General features: G+C 46.2%; 1 protein-coding gene across 3 annotated transcripts; it reads left to right on the top strand.

The window, feature by feature from the left end:
- The first annotated feature begins 805 nt into the window (after positions 1 to 805).
- On the top strand, positions 806 to 21,840 carry LOC144113562 (protein regulator of cytokinesis 1-like). Of its 3 annotated transcripts, none has more exons than XM_077646702.1 (10): positions 806 to 941; positions 2,333 to 2,479; positions 3,433 to 3,594; positions 10,391 to 10,537; positions 11,491 to 11,708; positions 14,674 to 14,820; positions 15,777 to 15,994; positions 18,959 to 19,105; positions 20,063 to 20,224; positions 21,674 to 21,840. In XM_077646702.1, exons 7-9 carry the CDS (start codon positions 15,851 to 15,853, stop codon positions 20,135 to 20,137), a joined length of 366 nt encoding a protein of 121 aa, XP_077502828.1. In that variant the 5' UTR covers positions 806 to 941; positions 2,333 to 2,479; positions 3,433 to 3,594; positions 10,391 to 10,537; positions 11,491 to 11,708; positions 14,674 to 14,820; positions 15,777 to 15,850; the 3' UTR covers positions 20,138 to 20,224; positions 21,674 to 21,840. The 3 variants fall into 3 exon arrangements, with proteins under 3 accessions (XP_077502828.1, XP_077502827.1, XP_077502829.1); XM_077646701.1 differs by having other exon boundaries at positions 20,063 to 20,280; XM_077646703.1 differs by lacking the exons at positions 18,959 to 19,105; positions 20,063 to 20,224.
- Positions 21,841 to 21,905: the final 65 nt, after the last annotated feature.

The raw sequence follows: 21,905 nt of genomic DNA, 5'->3' as shown, positions 1-21,905 counted from the left end.
AGGTAGTGTTGCAGTCAATGTTCGACCTGTGATTAGTGTTTTAAAAGCAGCATTTTCTCCTATAGGGTGTCTGCACTGCTTTTACTTTGGTTTGGCTCGGACAGTGTTGCAACTTCGTAGTGGCAGCTACTCGGATTTGTTAATCTCACTCCAGGAAGCTAAAAGAATATCTTGGCAAAAGTGGTCGTGACATGCACAGTCCTTGGCCAGTGAAGAAAGCATCTAGTCTTTGACATAACCAGTACAGTAAATTCTTGTTGAGAAAAACATATTATCCAGGAAAAAGTGTGATGCAAATTTCCTGATTCTGAAAAGTAACGATTGAATGGGGTGTGAAGACTTTTTTTGTCAATTTGATTTCATAAGAATGTCGATTGGCATTTTTTGGCTTAAGGTATTAACAGCTCCTTCTATTAGTGGTCGCAGAATTTGGTCTGAATTTACGTTGTCCTTAAAACAAGTAGGCCGCCGCGGTGGTTCAGTGGTTACGTCGCTCAGCTGCTGACACAAAAGACGCGGGTTCGATCCCGGCCGCAGCGGTCGAATTTCGATGGAGGCGAAATTCTAGATGCCCGTGTACTGTGCGATGTCAGTGCACGTTGAAGAATCCCAGGTGGTCGAAATTTCCGGAGTCCATCACTAGGGCGTCCCTCATAGCCCGAGTTGCTTTGGGACGTTAAACCCCCATAAACCAATCATATATGCTGCCTCCTGCCTTTTCAGACCAGAGGCTTGAAGAACCGGAGGAAGAACTCGGAAGGCTCTAGGAGTTCCACGCCAAAAACAAGCCCATTTTGATGCAAGTCGAGCGGCGGGAAGCTCTGTGGGCTCGCTTCCTCGAGTTTGAGATGCGCGCCGCTGACCAATCCCGCCTCAACCACCGTGGTGGGTGCCTTCTTGAAATGAGGGCGCGAAAGAGGCTCGAGACGGAGCTTCCTCGCGTGAGTTTTGCTCGTGGATGACCTCCTCCTCTTTTATCTCTCTGTTTAGGCTTTCCCAAATTTATGTTGGCAAACAAAATAAAGGACTGTATGGTTGGTTAAAGCTGCACTAGAAAAAGACCTCCACTATCTCAAATTAAAGGGACAGGGCAGGCTTAAACTTCAAGGCATAGTTTGTGAAAGGGGGCATGTGCATTCATACTCATTGTTAAGAATATCTGTTGCAACAAGGACAAAACATGCTGGAGTGAACAGTACACTGCTAAATGTGCTATGCGTGCTGTGTTTAGTGTAAATTTTATTCTCTGCCTTCAAAGGTGTGCCTTCATTAATTTGACCACTCATAGACTAATATGCTTCATGCATCTCAAATAGTTTCACTTCAACAGCTCGATTGTAGCATTTCTCATATGGTATGCTATATTGTCACAATTTGGCTACTCTTTCTCCTTTTTGCTTGATTTGGCATGTAATGGGAAATTGCATGCTTCATTTAACTGATTGGTTGCTAATATATGCTGTTATCACTGGACGTGAGTGGAGATATGTGGTGCGTTTTTTCAAGCAGCTGCGAGAATGTTTTTATCAATGGAGCCCCTGAGCTGCTCAACAATTACATGGTCAGTTTGGCGGGAGAAGTCGCTCCAGTTTTTGCAGAGTTCACATATGCACAAATGACAAACTACATTTGTGTGAAAAAGCGTTGTGTGGCGGCGCCCAAGCAAGCTCTTCCCTCCTCCTTCCAGCGATTGCACTGACGATAGCGCTGTGTTCCCAAGGCTGTACGCAAAGCCCCTCATGGATTTTGCAGAGTTTTCATGGCATTCGCTTCAAAATATTTTGTTTTTTTCATCAGTTTTCAGACATTCTTTTGGTGAACACCTATCGGATGGCCAGAATCCTATAGCTGTAGGCTTTATTGCGGCAATAATTTTATCGTTATGTATGGTTTGTTTTTGCATGGCGGCAATGGAAGAATTGATAAGTCTGAAGAATTTGTTCGTTACTAGCGATATATCTTTATACCAGTTATCGTTTGTCATGAGCTTGAGTAAATGCACTGTTGTTGCTGATGACACTGTCGCTTTCTCGTTTCTTAGACCACTCGATCAGAAAACAAGTGCGTAGTAGCGAACCTCTCTTTTCTTTTCACTTGCACTACTTCCGTACCTTTCAGTGTTGCACCTTATATATGAAACGAAGTATAGTCCCCATACGAACCAGCCCACTTCCATCGAAAAATTCTTGCCCGAGGTCGGGCATCTTCGAAGTCGCCGCTTGTGGAGGATCGCGGATGCTTGATCAGTTGTTGAGCTTGTTTCTCGGCTGTTGCATTCAGTGCTGTTATTAGTGTCTTGGGTTTCTTGAGTTTTTTTTTCTTTTTGTTCCAGCTTGAAGAAGAGATCAAGACGTATATCAGCAGGCACACTGGTCGGGAGGAACAGTTCCTAAGTGAATCGGCAATAGACTTCCTGGAGCACCTCTGCTCACCGCATGATGCCTACAATCTCGAGAAGGACAGAGAACGGCAGGAGAGGGTGAGAACCTTTTGAAAGAGTAAAGGGTGCCATGTATTCTAGTACAGATTAACACTCGGTGCCCACCAAACAATTGCTCCAAAATTCTTTCGCTTTCGCTTTGCATCGCAGGCAAGGAATTCTAGATATGTGTAGCCACGGTTCGCCCTCACATTCACAACGATGTTAGCATAGGTCTTCGGGGCACTGCCTCAGGTGACCCATGCGCACGTGCCATATGTCGCAACAGGTAGTGTTGCAGTCAATGTTCGACCTGTGATTAGTGTTTTAAAAGCAGCATTTTCTCCTATAGAATGTCTGCACTGCTTTTACTTTGGTTTGGCTCGGACAGTGTTGCAACTTCGTAGTGGCAGCCAGTCGGATTTGTTAATCTGTCTCTCCAGGAAGCTAAAAGAATATCTTGGCAAAAGTGGTCATGACATGCACAGTCCTTGGCCAGTGAAGAAAGCATCTAGTCTTTGACATAACCAGTACAGTAAATTCTTGTTGAGAAAAACTTATTACCCAGGAAAAAGTGTGATGCAAATTTCCTGATTCTGAAAAGTAACGATTGAATGGGGTGTGAAGACTTTTTTTGTCAGTTTAATTTTATAAGAATGTCGATTGGCATTTTTTGGCTTAAGGTATTAACAGCTCCTTCTATTAGTGGTCGCAGAATTTGGTCTGAATTTACGTTGTCCTTAAAACAAGTAGGCCGCCGCGGTGGTTCAGTGGTTACGTCGCTTAGCTGCTGACCCAAAAGACGCGGGTTCGATCCCGGCCGCAGCGGTCGAATTTCGATGGAGGCGAAATTCTAGAGGCCCTTGTACAGTGCGATGTCAGTGCACGTTGGAAGAATCCCAGGTGGTCGAAATTTCCGGAGTCCATCACTAGGGCGTCCCTCATAGCCCGAGTTGCTTTGGGATGTTAAACCCCCATAAACCAATCATATATGCTGCCTCCTGCCTTTTCAGACCAGAGGCTTGAAGAACCGGAGGAAGAACTCGGAAGGCTCAAGGAGTTCCACGCCAAAAACAAGTCCATTTTGATGCAAGTCGAGCGGCGGGAAGCTCTGTGGGCTCGCTTCCTCGAGTTTGAGAAGCGCGCCGCTGACCAATCCCACCTCAACCACCGTGGTGGGTGCCTTCTTGAAATGAGGGCGCGAAAGAGGCTCGAGACGGAGCTTCTTCTTCTTCTTCTTCTCCTCAAGTAATATGACACATACCCACGTGGGGGGGATTGGCCAAGGTATAGGGTAGAATGCCAATGAAGCATTTGCGCGGGGAAGGAAACGTCAGAAGACTGAATCAAGATAAAAAGAAATTGGGAAAAATAAAATGAATTCAAGAGGTATGAGTCATCCGGAATAGAATCAATCTAGCCTTTTTTGGACATGCGAAAGAATTTTGTGTATAGCTAACAAGATAATCGATTAGTTGCACTTATGTAATCGTGAAGGTAGCCGCATACACTGCTTAACGGGAATCCCTTGGCACTCGCACCGAACGATAGAAGAACTGTAAGAGACAGAGGCAGTCCTAGTCTCGAAAGAGGAACCTCCAGATATTGCTTTCTCTGAACCGCGAACCGCCGGCAAGAGAGGAGAAAATGATCGATTGATTCAACTTGCCCACATGATACACAAAGGTTTGTCGCAGCGAACCCGCACCTGCATAAGTACAAGTTTAAGTGAGGTATTCTACATCGCAGGAGCGTCATGGACACTTCACAAAGCCTTGACTTACACCACCGGATATTCCATGGGTACTTTAGGTGTTGAAAGTCCACGGTATTCAGCAACGGATCACTCAAAGTGGCTGAAATATGTTGAAACCGCTGGAAACGTGAAGCTGCTAACAGAATGAGGTGAGGGACGGGATATATTACAGGTGCGCTGAGAGCTGACCTTGCCAATAAATCAGCCACCTCGTTAAAATAGACGCCTGAATGCCCAGGTACCCAGACCAAACGGATCTCGCGCACTGTGCTCGGAACAAAAAACCTAAGTGAACGAGTCAAGAAAGATTTTTCCGAATTTTGGAGAGAGACAATAACTGAAAGGCAGTCTGTGAGAATAAGAACCCGTGCGACATGTCTGGGAATTTTGAGAAGAGCCAAACCAATGGCCAAAAACTCTGCGAAGAATATAGGAGTATAATCAGGGATACGAACGGAGTAGCTCCAATCTAGATCCTGCGAATATATGCCAATCGCCGCCTTCTCACAGCTGCCGGAGGCATCAGTGGAGAGAACAGTATGATGTGGAAAATTCTGTAGGTGTTCAGAAAGAAGACCATTTAGGGTATGTGCGGGCATATGCTTCGCATGGGACGGGAAAATAAAGTCGTAATAGAAGACGGGATCAGCCTGCGTGTCAGCAACTCGTTGCAAGGAGATCAGATCAACCTGAAGCGGAGCTAACAGATTCTGCGTGAACCTAACTTGCGGAAGCTGATAACGTGGCCAGTGATTAGTCAAAAAAAGGTGTGGTTGGGATACAAAAATTGGAATACTAACGCCTGGGGCCGGGTCAAAAGACTTGAGGAAAGTACGCACTGTTAGAAGTTGGAAGCGGGAATAGAGGTTGGGGATAGGCGCTTCCAGATAAAGGACAGCGTTGGAAGCTGATTTTGGGAGCCCGAGGCATAGCCGTAGGGCACGTCTTTCCAGTAAGGCTAATGGCTGCAGCTTGTAGTTCGCGCTACCAGAGAACAAGGGGCAACCAAATTCCAGAATCGGTCTCATATAAGCCTTATAGAGCAACAGTAGCGTGTCACGACGCATGCCAAACTTTTTATTGCCAACTCGGGTCAAACGGCCCAGTGCACGTTCCCCTTTAATAACATTATTCTTAATATGGTGTCGCCAGTCCAAATTTTGGTCATAAGTAACACCTAGGTATTTAACCGACTCCACCTGCGGAATTGGAGTGGAGCGGTAGGCTAGCGAGATGTACATAGGAGCGTCGGGTGGAAATACCAGCACGCCGCATTTGCTGACATTAAGTGATAAATTGATTTGGTCCAACCAGACTTCAAGAGCATTCAGATATGCCTGCAAATACCCGTAGAGCACATGAATATCATTTGCTGATGCGAAAAAAGCTATATCATCTGCGTATACATAAACTGTAACGTTAGGATGAATGGGGATGTCCCGAACTAATATGTTGAAAAGCAGCGGAGAAAGAACAGAGCCTTGCGGCACACCTCTTGATTGACCATAGGTATTAGAACAAAAAGATCCGTCTGTACAGAAGAAAAATCTATCTTTTAGAAATTCACAAATCCAGGCGTAGAGGTAATGCGGTGGTTGTAGTTGAGCAAGCTTGTTAATGAGGACTGTGTGCTCCACGCTGTCATAGGCCTTCGCAACGTCAAGCGTCACCAAGGCCGAAACTTCTCTCTGGCGCATTGAGAGTCGTATTCGGCTCTCGAGATCCACATGCGCGGACCATATGGAACAACCGCGACGAAAGCCAATCTGTGCGGGGCTGAGGCCGTTAATGTGATGAACATGCTTTGTGAGGCGACTGTGTACTACTCTTTCTATTAGCTTTACTAAATTTGAGGTTAAAGCAATCGGCCGAATATTGTCTAATTGAAATCCATTGTCTGCATTTTTTAAAAAAAAATTATTTTCGCAATTTTCCAACTGTGAGGAATCCAAGAGGTTTCCAATGACGCATTTACAATATCTAGAAGGTGAGTTGGAAAGTCGTGCGCTAAAATCTTTAACATGCCCACAGTAATCCCGTCAGATCCCGGAGCAGCAGAGTGCATCGAGGAAACAATTTGCAGGAGCTCCGACACGTCGACCTCAGGATAGTCCGAGCTGGGGGTGAGAGTGTGCAAAGGTTCTGCTTTCTGTACCTGGAAACGTAAGGCCAGCCCCTGCGCGATGCGTTCAAGGTTTTGCTTAGCCTCCTGCGGAGACATTACCATTGACCTTATGCAATTGGAGGCCGGAGAGCTGTTATTCTGCGCCATGAATCTATAGAGAGCCTTCTTATTCTGGGGTTTTGAGAGATACGTGTTTAAATTTTGATTATAATCCTCCTTTGCCTTTTTAACAGTTCTTTTGAAACATGCAGAGAAGAACTTATAATTTATCCAATTAGCTGGGCTCTGATTATAGGAAAGGCTTTTCCAGGCTGCTTTTCTACGACGATAAGCTTTCTCACACTCCTCCGTCCACCAAGGAGACGGCTGTCTGGCAGGAGCAGTAGTGCACACCGAGAATACAGAACTCTCAGCAGCATCTTGCAGAAAGGTAATTGTCCGCTGAGCTCTTTGTGCTCGACCTGAGCTAACTATGGAGGGGAGTGAGGCAGATATCAATTTTTTGTACATAATGTGGTTTAGAAATTTCATGGTTGCACCACCTTTTCTGATAGGCGAGGATATAATAGAAAAGGTTATTGGAAAGTGGTCACTAGATGTACCTGATTCTTCAGTTGACCATGCAGATACGCCAACCCCACGAGATGCTAATGTTAAATCTATGATCGAACGGGATCCTCCACGCATAAAGGTTACTGCTCCGGAATTACAGCAGCGCACTGCATTCATTGACATCCAGGACCACAGAAGCTGGCCGCAGGAGTCAGAGCGACTATCCCAGGCACTGTGGTGCGAATTAAAATCTCCTGCGATGACTGTGCTGTTTGCGCCGCTCAGTAAGGTGTCCAAACAGTCTGTCCTGTGAACACCGATTGGGAAGTAGACGTTAGCAATAGTGACTTTGGCGCACTGTGGAAGGGAGATTTCAACCGCCAACAACTCACAGTCAGGGCGCATAACTGTCTGCGAGATTGATGCCCGGTGACATATTTTCGTAGAGATCATAGTTATTAACCCACCACCCCTGCCATTAGCGCGATCTACCCTGAAAACACGAAATTTTTTAAATGTGAATGATTTAAGTGGAGAGAGCCACGTTTCTTGTAAAATCACAATATCTGGATTATGTTTATGAACAAGTAATTCAAGATTCGGTAAAGAAGAAAGTACGGAGCGACAATTCCACTGCATAACTTTTAGACCCGCCATGATTATCGACTGGTTAAAGAGGCATCAACAGCCTCCTTCAGCACATCAGTCTGGGGAATTAATTTGGGGGGTCCTTTCTTTGCTTTGACTTGCGGAACAGCTGACTTCGAGGGTGAGGAAGAAGCTCGACGCTTCTGGGAAGTGGTGAGCATTTCAACGTCCATGCTACAAGGATCTACGTGAGCGACACTGTCAGGAGCGCTGTTGGCAGGCGGTACTTGGGGCACGGTAGGAGGCGACATGGAATGACTCTTACTAGCAGTACTCGGGATTGATGCCGGCGTAGCCGCCGAAACATGTGATTCAGTAGGCAGAGATTGGTCAGCAACAAGTTGAGATAGAGCCTCGGTGAAACTGCCCAGCATTCGCTCGACCACCACAGAAAGAGCCTGTTCTACTGAGGACACTATTGAAGTAGTCAAACTTGACGGTATATCAGCAACAGAGCTTCGCGCACGGCTGGCATATGTATTATCCCTCCGATCCAGAAGTGCATAAGCATCTGCTCTCGAACATCGTTTCGCTTGAATGATATCGAGCAGGCTTTGTTCGTCGGCTCGTTTCGAGCAGTTGACATCATCAGCTGAGTGGTTGCCCTTGCATAGGCAACACTGGGGCTGATCAGAGGCGCAGCTGTCATCTGAATGCCCTTCTCCACAAACCCGGCAGCGGGTCGCCGACTTACACGCTTTACCACTGTGACCGAAACGCCAACAGTTGTTGCACTGAAGAGGACGGGGCTGCAGAGGGTCTACACGATACACTATCGGCCAAACCTTGAGTTCAGAAGGACAGGAGGAACCAGCAAACGTAGTGATAACTGACTCTGTCGCAACACGCACACCATTGAATTCTCTACTGCACCGGTAGACAGAAAGAACCCCCACACCTGCATCCTGAAACTCCTCCAGTATATCCTGCGGGGAAGATGCTGGGTCCACGCCACGAACAATACCTTTGGAACATGCGAGCTGTTCCGGGATGAAGGCTTTAACCGCTAAGGACTGAAATAATTTGCACTGGAGCAGGTCTGTGACACAATCAATGTCAGCGGACCTGCAAACAATGCCTCTCCGGCCGAACGGTCGCACCTCAGAGATCTGGAGGTAGTGGGTAGTGAGAGATCTTAGCTCCTGCTGAAGGACCTTGGGGCTTTTCATCTTGATCGTTCCCTCACCGATCGGCACGAGAGCCACAGGGATGATGTCAATTCCATTTTTACGAAAATTTTCTAGCGGCAAGCTTTGGGTGGGCAAGCTGGCAAACCAGGTTGCCGTCCCTCCACCCGGGGAGGTCAGCGACATACCTGAGCCAAACGCACCCTCAAATGCACATTAACCTGGCCTACAGACCTAACCTGAGACCTGGCCAAATCCCCCACACAGAACGGCCTCACCAGAGATGACCACGTAGGCACCACCAGGACACCACAGTTGAGCTCGAAGCCAAGCACCAGCAAGAACACGTCAAGAACACGGAGCTTCCTCGCGTGAGTTTTGCTCGTGGACGACCTCCTCCTCTTTTATCTCTCTGTTTAGGCTTTCCCAAATTTATGTTGGCAAACAAAATAAAGGACTGTATGGTTGGTTAAAGCTGCACTAGAAAAAGACCTCCACTATCTCAAATTAAAGGGACAGGGCAGGCTTAAACTTCAAGGCATAGTTTGTGAAAGGGGGCATGTGCATTCATACTCATTGTTAAGAATATCTGTTGCAACAAGGACAAAACATGCTGGAGTGAACAGTACACTGCTAAATGTGCTATGCGTGCTGTGTTTAGTGTAAATTTTATTCTCTGCCTTCAAAGATGTGCCTTCATTAATTTGACCACTCATAGACTAATATGCTTCATGCATCTCAAATAGTTTCACTTCAACAGCTCGATTGTAGCATTTCTCATATGGTATGCTATATTGTCACAATTTGGCTACTCTTTCTCCTTTTTGCTTGATTTGGCATGTAATGGGAAATTGCATGCTTCATTTAACTGATTGGTTGCTAATATATGCTGTTATCACTGGACGTGAGTGGAGATATGTGGTGCGTTTTTTCAAGCAGCTGCGAGAATGTTTTTATCAATGGAGCCCCTGAGCTGCTCAACAATTACATGGTCAGTTTGGCGGGAGAAGTCGCTCCAATTTTTGCAGAGTTCACATATGCACAAATGACAAACTACATTTGTGTGAAAAAGCGTTGTGTGGCGGCGCCCAAGCAAGCTCTTCCCTCCTCCTTCCAGCGATTGCACTGACGATAGCGCTGTGTTCCCAAGGCTGTACGCAAAGCCCCTCATGGATTTTGCAGAGTTTTCATGGCATTCGCTTCAAAATATTTTGTTTTTTTCATCAGTTTTCAGACATTCTTTTGGTGAACACCTATCGGATGGCCAGAATCCTATAGCTGTAGGCTTTATTGCGGCAATAATTTTATCGTTATGTATGGTTTGTTTTTGCATGGCGGCAATGGAAGAATTGATAAGTCTGAAGAATTTGTTCGTTACTAGCGATATATCTTTATACCAGTTATCGTTTGTCATGAGCTTGAGTAAATGCACTGTTGTTGCTGATGACACTGTCGCTTTCTCGTTTCTTAGACCACTCGATCAGAAAACAAGTGCGTAGTAGCGAACCTCTCTTTTCTTTTCACTTGCACTACTTCCGTACCTTTCAGTGTTGCACCTTATATATGAAACGAAGTATAGTCCCCATACGAACCAGCCCACTTCCATCGAAAAATTCTTGCCCGAGGTCGGGCATCTTCGAAGTCGCCGCTTGTGGAGGATCGCGGATGCTTGATCAGTTGTTGAGCTTGTTTCTCGGCTGTTGCATTCAGTGCTGTTATTAGTGTCTTGGGTTTCTTGAGTTTTTTTTTTCTTTTTGTTCCAGCTTGAAGAAGAGATCAAGACGTATATCAGCAGGCACACTGGTCGGGAGGAACAGTTCCTAAGTGAATCGGCAATAGACTTCCTGGAGCACCTCTGCTCACCGCATGATGCCTACAATCTCGAGAAGGACAGAGAACGGCAGGAGAGGGTGAGAACCTTTTGAAAGAGTAAAGGGTGCCATGTATTCTAGTACAGATTAACACTCGGTGCCCACCAAACAATTGCTCCAAAATTCTTTCGCTTTCGCTTTGCATCGCAGGCAAGGAATTCTAGATATGTGTAGCCACGGTTCGCCCTCACATTCACAACGATGTTAGCATAGGTCTTCGGGGCACTGCCTCAGGTGACCCATGCGCACGTGCCATATGTCGCAACAGGTAGTGTTGCAGTCAATGTTCGACCTGTGATTAGTGTTTTAAAAGCAGCATTTTCTCCTATAGAATGTCTGCGCTGCTTTTACTTTGGTTTGGCTCGGACAGTGTTGCAACTTCGTAGTGGCAGCCAGTCGGATTTGTTAATCTGTCACTCCAGGAAGCTAAAAGAATATCTTGGCAAAAGTGGTCATGACATGCACAGTCCTTGGCCAGTGAAGAAAGCATCTAGTCTTTGACATAACCAGTACAGTAAATTCTTGTTGAGAAAAACATATTACCCAGGAAAAAGTGTGATGCAAATTTCCTGATTCTGAAAAGTAACGATTGAATGGGGTGTGAAGACTTTTTTTGTCAGTTTAATTTCATAAGAATGTCGATTGGCATTTTTTGGCTTAAGGTATTAACAGCTCCTTCTATTAGTGGTCGCAGAATTTGGTCTGAATTTACGTTGTCCTTAAAACAAGTAGGCCGCCGCGGTGGTTCAGTGGTTACGTCGCTCAGCTGCTGACCCAAAAGACGCGGGTTCGATCCCGGCCGCAGCGGTCGAATTTCGATGGAGGCGAAATTCTAGAGGCCCTTGTACTGTGCGATGTCAGTGCACGTTGGAAGAATCCCAGGTGGTCGAAATTTCCGGAGTCCATCACTAGGGCGTCCCTCATAGCCCGAGTTGCTTTGGGACGTTAAACCCCCATAAACCAATCATATATGCTGCCTCCTGCCTTTTCAGACCAGAGGCTTGAAGAACCGGAGGAAGAACTCGGAAGGCTCAAGGAGTTCCACGCCAAAAACAAGTCCATTTTGATGCAAGTCGAGCGGCGGGAAGCTCTTTGGGCTCGCTTCCTCGAGTTTGAGAAGCGCGCCGCTGACCAATCCCACCTCAACCACCGTGGTGGGTGCCTTCTTGAAATGAGGGCGCGAAAGAGGCTCGAGACGGAGCTACCTCGCGTGAGTTTTGCTCGTGGACGACCTGCTCCTCTTTTATCTCTCTGTTTAGGCTTTCCCAAATTTATGTTGGCAAACAAAATAAAGGACTGTATGGTTGGTTAAAGGTGCACTAGAAAAAGACCTCCACTATCTCAAATTAAAGGGACAGGGCAGGCTTAAACTTCAAGGCATAGTTTGTGAAAGGGGGCATGTGCATTCATACTCATTGTTAAGAATATCTGTTGCAACAAGGACAAAACATGCTGGAGTGAACAGTACACTGCTAAATGTGCTATGCGTGCTGTGTTTAGTGTAAATTTTAGTCTCTGCCTTCAAAGGTGTGCCTTCATTAATTTGACCACTCATAGACTAATATGCTTCATGCATCTCAAATAGTTTCACTTCAACAGCTCGATTGTAGCATTTCTCATATGGTATGCTATATTGTCACAATTTGGCCACTCTTTCTCCTTTTTGCTTGATTTGGCATGTAATGGGAAATTGCATGCTTCATTTAACTGATTGGTTGCTAATATATGCTGTTATCACTGGACGTGAGTGGAGATATGTGGTGCGTTTTTTCAAGCAGCTGCGAGAATGTTTTTATCAATGGAGCCCCTGAGCTGCTCAACAATTACATGGTCAGTTTGGCGGGAGAAGTCGCTTCAATATTTGCAGAGTTCACATATGCACAAATGACGAAAACTACATTTGTGTGAAAAAGCGTTGTGTGGCGGCGCCCAAGCAAGCTCTTCCCTCCTCCTTCCAGCGATTGCACTGACGATAGCGCTGTGTTCCCAAGGCTGTACGCAAAGCCCCTCATGGATTTTGCAGAGTTTTCATGGCATTCGCTTCAAAATATTTTGTTTTTTTCATCAGTTTTCAGACATTCTTTTGGTGAACACCTATCGGATGGCCAGAATCCTATAGCTGTAGGCTTTATTGCGGCAATAATTTTATCGTGATGTATGGTTTGTTTTTGCATGGCGGCAATGGAAGAATTGATAAGTCTGAAGAATTTGTTCGTTACTAGCGATATATCTTTATACCAGTTATCGTTTGTCATGAGCTTGAGTAAATGCACTGTTGTTCCTGATGACACTGTCGCTTTCTCGTTTCTTAGACCACTCGAGCAGAAAACAAGTGCGTAGTAGCGAGCCTCTCTTTTCTTTTCACTTGCACTACTTCCGTACCTTTCTGTGTTGCACCTTATATATGAAACGAAGTACAGTTAAAACTCGATTTAACGAAGTTGAGGGGAGCCGTGAATTATTTCGTTAAATCGAGAACTTCGTTAAATTGAGTGAGGCATTTCTTGGGCACATAATTCAGTACATTCGATTACAGTAAAACCTCGTTAAAACGTACCCGCTTAAACAGTACTTTCGTTTTAAATGTAGTAAAGTCAAATCCCCGACTGAGCACCCATTGAACATAATGCATTTTGCATCCGCATAAACCTTACCAGCTTATCGTGGTCGTATCGGTTAGCACGTACCATTTCCACTTTTCGTCGCACTCGTGCGTGACGAATTCACGCCGGTAGCACCGACCCAAAGGACGGTTCGGCTAGCGGCGCAACAATCTTCCCTAAATACCGCCGATGGGACGGCAAGCCACAAAGCTAATGACAAATTGGCGCCAAAGTTGGTAATCATACAACTAGCGCAATCTTTGGGGGTCCGTATGGTCATCGTCATGACCCCCCAGCGCTACTTTCGAGTGGGGGGCGCCAACACCACGAGCGGCGCCGCTAGCGTGTATGAAAAGAAACAACAAAAATTCTTACTCGACAAGAAAGGCCCGAGGGGACTACAAATTTATTTTCCGCCAAAGAAGTCGGTGATCTTTGCCTGCGTGCGCTTTGTGAGCAACGGCCGCACCGATTTCTCGTAGGTCTGAAGTGCGTCCAGCACGTCTTCCGTCCCCTCGTGTGCGCCGGCAAAATTTCGCAGCAGATCGAGAGCATCCATCACCTGACCTGGTGTCGGCACGGGAGCTTCGGCACCTGCAGGGTCGTCGGCAGCGTCTTCAGCCGCCACTCCCTCCACGCTTCCTACAAGCCGCAACATATCGGCATCAGTCAAAACTTCCGTTGTGACTGCGTTTGCGTCGGCCTTCACGTAGTCTGAGAAACTTATGCCTGTGGGCACTTTATCCACTGAGCGAAGGTGTTCCCAGGCATCTTCATCCTCGTGCACGGCGCTCGCGCAGTCCGGACCAGCTTCGGCAGTTTCAGGGCCTAGTGTCCCGAAACCGGCAGTCCTGAAGCAGTTGACAATTATCGACGGCTAGACTGATGGAGGCCTAACAAGCTGAGCTTGACAAAGACGTGCGTTCAAAGGCACGGGGAAATCCGCACAAGAGCGAACACAGAACACAACACACAAACACACACACAAAAAAACACGCGAACTGCAACAGCGCCATCTATGAAGCGTGGCACGAAACTTTTTTACTGCTGGCGCCATCTTGTGAGCTCGACTCAAAATTAAAACTTGTTTTGCGCTGCGCAGTTTGAAAAAAGCGACGGGATGAAGATGCTCCGCGGTGTTACCGCTGACTCGCAATCAATAAATTTTGGGGTGCTGTCTACAAAATAGACCAAAAATTAACACTTTTTCACCTTTATTTCTCGAAAAAAGGTTCGTTAAATCGGGACAGATCACGGAATCGGTTTCGTTATTTCGGGTTAGTCAAAGCATTGAACCCTATGGGCGTCTGAGGGGGAATTAGGATACATTCGTTAAATCGAGATTTTCGTTAAATCGTGTTTCGTTAAATCGAGTTTTGACTGTATAGTCCCCATACGAACCAGCCCACTTCCATCGAAAAATTCTTGCCCGAGGTCGGGCATCTTCGAAGTCGCCGCTTGTGGAGGATCGCGCATGCTTGATCAGTATTTGAGCTTGTTTCTCGGCTGTTGCATTCAGTGCTGTTATTAGTGTCTTGGGTTTCTTGAGTTTTTTTTTCTTTTTTTTTCCAGCTTGAAGAAGAGATCAAGACGTATATCAACAGGCACACTGGTCGGGAGGAACAGTTCCTAAGTGAATCGGCAATAGACTTCCTGGAGCACCTCTGCTCACCGCATGATGCCTACAATCTCGAGAAGGACAGAGAACGGCAGGAGAGGGTGAGAAAGAACTTTTTGAAAGAGTAAAGGGTGCCATGTATTCTAGTACAGATTAACACTCGGTGCCCACCAAACAATTGCTCCAAAATTCTTTCGCTTTCGCTTTGCATCGCAGGCAAGGAATTCTAGATCTGTGTAGCCACTGTTCGCCCTCACATTCACAACGATGTTAGCATAGGTCTTCGGGGCACTGCCTCAGGTGACCCATGCGCACGTGCCATGTGTCGCAACAGGTAGTGTTGCAATCAATGTTCGACCTGTGATTAGTGTTTTAAAAGCAGCATTTACTCCTATAGGGTGTCTGCACTGCTTTTACTTTGGTTTGGCTCGGACAGTGTTGCAACTTCGTAGTGGCAGCCAGTCGGATTTGTTAATCTGTCACTCCAGGAAGCTAAAAGAATATCTTGGCAAAAGTGGTCGTGACATGCACAGTCCTTGGCCAGTGAAGAAAGCATCTAGTCTTTGACATAACCAGTACAGTAAATTCTTGTTGAGAAAAACATATTATCCAGGAAAAAGTGTGATGCAAATTTCCTGATTCTGAAAAGTAACGATTGAATGGGGTGTGAAGACTTTTTTTGTCAATTTGATTTCATAAGAATGTCGATTGGCATTTTTTGGCTTAAGGTATTAACAGCTCCTTCTATTAGTGGTCGCAGAATTTGGTCTGAATTTACGTTGTCCTTAAAACAAGTAGGCCGCCGCGGTGGTTCAGTGGTTACGTCGCTCAGCTGCTGACCCAAAAGACGCGGGTTCGATCCCGGCCGCAGCGGTCGAATTACGATGGAGGCGAAATTCTAGAGGCCCGTGTACTGTGCGATGTCAGTGCACGTTGAAGAATCCCAGGTGGTCGAAATTTCCGGAGTCCATCACTAGGGCGTCCCTCATAGCCCGAGTTGCTTTGGGACGTTAAACCCCCATAAACCAATCATATATGCTGCCTCCTGCCTTTTCAGACCAGAGGCTTGAAGAACCGGAGGAAGAACTCGGAAGGCTCAAGGAGTTCCACGCCAAAAACAAGCCCATTTTGATGCAAGTCGAGCGGCGGGAAGCTCTGTGGGCTCGCTCCCTCGAGTTTGAGATGCGCGCCGCTGACCAATCCCGCCTCAACCACCGTGATGGGTGCCTTCTTGAAATGAGGGCGCGAAAGAGGCTCGAGACGGAGCTTCCTCGCGTGAGTTTTGCTCGTGGACGACCTCCTCCTCTTTTATCTCTCTGTTTAGGCTTTCCCAAATTTATGTTGGCAAACAAAATAAAGGACTGTATTTTTGGTTAAAGCTGCACTAGAAAAAGACCTCCACTATCTCAAATTAAAGGGACAGGGCAGGCTTAAACTTCAAGGCATAGTTTGTGAAAGGGGGCATGTGCATTCATACTCATTGTTAAGAATATCTGTTGCAACAAGGACAAAACATGCTGGAGTGAACAGTACACTGCTAAATGTGCTATGCGTGCTGTGTTTAGTGTAAATTTTAGTCTCTGCCTTCAAAGGTGTGCCTTCATTAATTTGACCACTCATAGACTAATATGCTTCATGCATCTCAAATAGTTTCACTTCAACAGCTCGATTGTAGCATTTCTCATATGGTATGCTATATTGTCACAATTTGGCCACTCATTCTCCTTTTTGCTTGATTTGGCATGTAATGGGAAATTGCATGCTTCATTTAGCTGATTGGTTGCAAATATATGCTGTTATCACTGGACGTGAGTGGAGAGATGTGGTGCGTTTTTTCAAGCAGCTGCGAGAATGTTTTTATCAATGGAGCCCCTGAGCTGCTCAACAATTACATGGTCAGTTTGGCGGGAGAAGTCGCTCCAATTTTCGCAGAGTTCACATATGCACAAATGACGAAAACTACATTGTGTGAAAAAGCGTTGTGTGGCGGCGCCCAAGCAAGCTCTTCCCTCCTCCTTCCAGCGATTGCACTGACGATAGCGCTGTGTTCCCAAGGCTGTACGCAAAGCCCCTCATGGATTTTGCAGAGTTTACATGGCATTCGCTTCAAAATATTTTGTTTTTTTCATCAGATTTCAGACATTCTATTGGTGAACACCTACTGGATCGCCAGAATCCTATAGCTGTAGGCTTTATTGCGGCAATAATCTTATCGTTATGTATGGTTTGTTTTTGCATGGCGGCAATGGAAGAATTGATAAGTCTGAAGAATTTGTTCGTTACTAGCGATATATCTTTATACCAGTTATCGTTTGTCATGAGCTTGAGTAAATGCACTGTTGTTCCTGATGACACTGTCGCTTTCTCGTTTCTTAGACCACTCGAGCAGAAAACAAGTGCGTAGTAGCGAGCCTCTCTTTTCTTTTCACTTGCACTACTTCCGTACCTTTCTGTGTTGCACCTTATATATGAAACGAAGTACAGTTAAAACTCGATTTAACGAAGTTGAGGGGAGCCGTGAATTATTTCGTTAAATCGAGAACTTCGTTAAATTGAGTGAGGCATTTCTTGGGCACATAATTCAGTACATTCGATTACAGTAAAACCTCGTTAAAACGTACCCGCTTAAACAGTACTTTCGTTTTAAATGTAGTAAAGTCAAGTCCCCGACTGAGCACCCATTGAACATAATGCATTTTGCATCCGCATAAACCTTACCAGCTTATCGCGGTCGTATCGGTTAGCACGTACCATTTCCACTTTTCGTCGCACTCGTGCGTGACGAATTCACGCCGGTAGCAGCGACCCAAAGGACGGTTCGGCTAGCGGCGCAACAATCTTCCCTAAATACCGCCGATGGGACGGCAAGCCACAAAGCTAATGACAAATTGGCGCCAAAGTTGGTAATCATACAACTAGCGCAATCTTTGGGGGTCCGTATGGTCATCGTCATGACCCCCCCGCGCTACTTTCGAGTGGGGGGCGCCAACACCACGACCGGCGCCGCTAGCGTGTATGAAAAGAAACACCAAAAATTCTTACTCGACAAGAAAGGCCCGAGGGGACTACAAATTTATTTTCCGCCAAAGAAGTCGGTGATCTTTGCCTGCGTGCGCTTTGTGAGCAACGGCCGCACCGATTTCTCGTAGGTCTGAAGTGCGTCCAGCACGTCTTCCGTCCCCTCGTGTGCGCCGGCAAAATTTCGCAGCAGATCGAGAGCATCCATCACCTGACCTGGTGTCGGCACGGGAGCTTCGGCACCTGCAGGGTCGTCGGCAGCGTCTTCAGCCGCCACTCCCTCCACGCTTCCTACAAGCCGCAACATATCGGCATCAGTCAAAACTTCCGTTGTGACTGCGTTTGCGTCGGCCTTCACGTAGTCTGAGAAACTTATGCCTGTGGGCACTTTATCCACTGAGCGAAGGTGTTCCCAGGCATCTTCATCCTCGTGCACGGCGCTCGCGCAGTCCGGACCAGCTTCGGCAGTTTCAGGGCCTAGTGTCCCGAAACCGGCAGTCCTGAAGCAGTTGACAATTATCGACGGCTAGACTGATGGAGGCCTAACAAGCTGAGCTTGACAAAGACGTGCGTTCAAAGGCACGGGGAAATCCGCACAAGAGCGAACACAGAGCACAACACACAAACACACACACAAAAAAACACGCGAACTGCAACAGCGCCATCTATGAAGTGTGGCACGAAACTTTTTTACTGCTGGCGCCATCTTGTGAGCTCGACTCAAAATTAAAACTCGTTTTGCGCCGCGCAGTTTGAAAAAAGCGACGGGATGAAGATGCTCTGCGGTGTTACCGCTGACTCGCAATCAATAAATTTTGGGGTGCTGTCTACAAAATAGACCAAAAATTAACACTTTTTCACCTTTATTTCTCGAAAAAAGGTTCGTTAAATCGGGACAGATCACGGAATCGGTTTCGTTATTTCGGGTTAGTCAAAGCATTGAACCCTATGGGCGTCTGAGGGGGAATTAGGATACCTTCGTTAAACCGAGATTTTCGTTAAATCGTGTTTCGTTAAATCGAGTTTTGACTGTATAGTCCCCATACGAACCAGCCCACTTCCATCGAAAAATTCTTGCCCGAGGTCGGGCATCTTCGAAGTCGCCGCTTGTGGAGGATCGCGCATGCTTGATCAGTTGTTGAGCTTGTTTCTCGGCTGTTGCATTCAGTGCTGTTATTAGTGTCTTGGGTTTCTTGAGTTTTTTTTTCTTTTTTTTTCCAGCTTGAAGAAGAGATCAAGACGTATATCAACAGGCACACTGGTCTGGAGGAACAGTTCCTAAGTGAATCGGCAATAGACTTCCTGGAGCACCTCTGCTCACCGCATGATGCCTACAATCTCGAGAAGGACAGAGAACGGCAGGAGAGGGTGAGAAAGAACTTTTTGAAAGAGTAAAGGGTGCCATGTATTCTAGTACAGATTAACACTCGGTGCCCACCAAACAATTGCTCCAAAATTCTTTCGCTTTCGCTTTGCATCGCAGGCAAGGAATTCTAGATCTGTGTAGCCACTGTTCGCCCTCACATTCACAACGATGTTAGCATAGGTCTTCGGGACACTGCCTCAGGTGACCCATGCGCACGTGCCATATGTCGCAACAGGTAGTGTTGCAATCAATGTTCGACCTGTGATTAGTGTTTTAAAAGCAGCATTTACTCCTATAGGGTGTCTGCACTGCTTTTACTTTGGTTTGGCTCGGACAGTGTTGCAACTTCGTAGTGGCAGCCAGTCGGATTTGTTAATCTGTCACTCCAGGAAGCTAAAAGAATATCTTGGCAAAAGTGGTCGTGACATGCACAGTCCTTGGCCAGTGAAGAAAGCATCTAGTCTTTGACATAACCAGTACAGTAAATTCTTGTTGAGAAAAACATATTATCCAGGAAAAAGTGTGATGCAAATTTCCTGATTCTGAAAAGTAACGATTGAATGGGGTGTGAAGACTGTTTTTGTCAATTTGATTTCATAAGAATGTCGATTGGCATTTTTTGGCTTAAGGTATTAACAGCTCCTTCTATTAGTGGTCGCAGAATTTGGTCTGAATTTACGTTGTCCTTAAAACAAGTAGGCCGCCGCGGTGGTTCAGTGGTTACGTCGCTCAGCTGCTGACCCAAAAGACGCGGGTTCGATCCCGGCCGCAGCGGTCGAATTACGATGGAGGCGAAATTCTAGAGGCCCGTGTACTGTGCGATGTCAGTGCACGTTGGAAGAATCCCAGGTGGTCGAAATTTCCGGAGTCCATCACTAGGGCGTCCCTCATAGCCCGAGTTGCTTTGGGACTTTAAACCCCCATAAACCAATCATATATGCTGCCTCCTGCCTTTTCAGACCAGAGGCTTGAAGAACCGGAGGAAGAACTCGGAAGGCTCAAGGAGTTCCACGCCAAAAACAAGCCCATTTTGATGCAAGTCGAGCGGCGGGAAGCTCTGTGGGCTCGCTCCCTCGAGTTTGAGATGCGCGCCGCTGACCAATCCCGCCTCAACCACCGTGGTGGGTGCCTTCTTGAAATGAGGGCGCGATAGAGGCTCGAGACGGAGCTTCCTCGCGTGAGTTTTGCTCGTGGACGACCTCCTCCTCTTTTATCTCTCTGTTTAGGCTTTCCCAAATTTATGTTGGCAAACAAAATAAAGGACTGTATGGTTGGTTAAAGCTGCACTAGAAAAAGACCTCCACTATCTCAAATTAAAGGGACAGGGCAGGCTTAAACTTCAAGGCATAGTTTGTGAAAGGGGGCATGTGCATTCATACTCATTGTTAAGAATATCTGTTGCAACAAGGACAAAACATGCTGGAGTGAACAGTACACTGCTAAATGTGCTATGCGTGCTGTGTTTAGTGTAAATTTTAGTCTCTGCCTTCAAAGGTGTGCCTTCATTAATTTGACCACTCATAGACTAATATGCTTCATGCATCTCAAATAGTTTCACTTCAACAGCTCGATTGTAGCATTTCTCATATGGTATGCTATATTGTCACAATTTGGCCACTCATTCTCCTTTTTGCTTGATTTGGCATGTAATGGGAAATTGCATGCTTCATTTAGCTGATTGGTTGCAAATATATGCTGTTATCACTGGACGTGAGTGGAGAGATGTGGTGCATTTTTTCAAGCAGCTGCGAGAATGTTTTTATCAATGGAGCCCCTGAGCTGCTCAACAATTACATGGTCAGTTTGGCGGGAGAAGTCGCTCCAATTTTCGCAGAGTTCACATATGCACAAATGACGAAAACTACATTGTGTGAAAAAGCGTTGTGTGGCGGCGCCCAAGCAAGCTCTTCCCTCCTCCTTCCAGCGATTGCACTGACGAGAGCGCTGTGTTCCCAAGGCTGTACGCAAAGCCCCTCATGGATTTTGCAGAGTTTTCATGGCATTTGCTTCAAAATATTTTGTTTCTTTCATCAGATTTCAGACATTCTATTGGTGAACACCTATCGGATGGCCAGAATCCTATAGCTGTAGGCTTTATTGGGGCAATAATTTTATTGTTACGTATGGTTTGTTTTTGCATGGCGGCAATGGAAGAATTGATAAGTCTGAAGAATTTGTTCGTTACTAGCGATATATCTTTATACCAGTTATCGTTTGTCATGAGCTTGAGTAAATGCACTGTTGTTGCTGATGACACTGTCGCTTTCTCGTTTCTTAGACCACTAGAGCAGAAAACAAGTGCGTAGTAGCGAACATTTCTTTTCTTTTCACTTGCACTACTTCCGTACCTTTCAGTGTTGCACCTTATATATGAAACGAAGTATAGTCCCCATACGAACCAGCCCACTTCCATCGAAAAATTCTTGCCCGAGGTCGGGCATCTTCGAAGTTGCCGCTTGTGGAGGATCGCGGATGCTTGATCAGTTGTTGAGCTTGTTTCTCGGCTGTTGCATTCAGTGCTGTTATTAGTGTCTTGGGTTTCTTGAGTTTTTTTTTTCTTTTTGTTCCAGCTTGAAGAAGAGATCAAGACGTATATCAGCAGGCACACTGGTCGGGAGGAGCAGTTCCTAAGTGAATCGGCAATAGACTTCCTGGAGCACCTCTGCTCACCGCATGATGCCTACAATCTCGAGAAGGACAGAGAACGGCAGGAGAGGGTGAGAACCTTTTGAAAGAGTAAAGGGTGCCATGTATTCTAGTACAGATTAACACTCGGTGCCCACCAAACAATTGCTCCAAAAT

Source organism: Amblyomma americanum, chromosome 1, assembly GCF_052857255.1.
Source record: "Amblyomma americanum isolate KBUSLIRL-KWMA chromosome 1, ASM5285725v1, whole genome shotgun sequence".
In the NCBI taxonomy this organism is placed as follows: Eukaryota; Metazoa; Arthropoda; class Arachnida; order Ixodida; family Ixodidae; genus Amblyomma; species Amblyomma americanum.
This window is presented reverse-complemented; position numbering and strand designations above follow the sequence as displayed.

Coding starts and splice junctions, on each gene's coding strand:
- LOC144113562 (XM_077646702.1), top strand. CDS start 15,851: ATGCAAGTCGAGCGGCGGGAAGCTCTGTGGGCTCGCTCCCTCGAGTTT. Junction 15,995..18,958: donor TCGAGACGGAGCTTCCTCGC/GTGAGTTTTGCT, acceptor TTTTTTTTCCAG/CTTGAAGAAGAGATCAAGAC. Junction 19,106..20,062: donor ACAGAGAACGGCAGGAGAGG/GTGAGAAAGAAC, acceptor CTGCCTTTTCAG/ACCAGAGGCTTGAAGAACCG.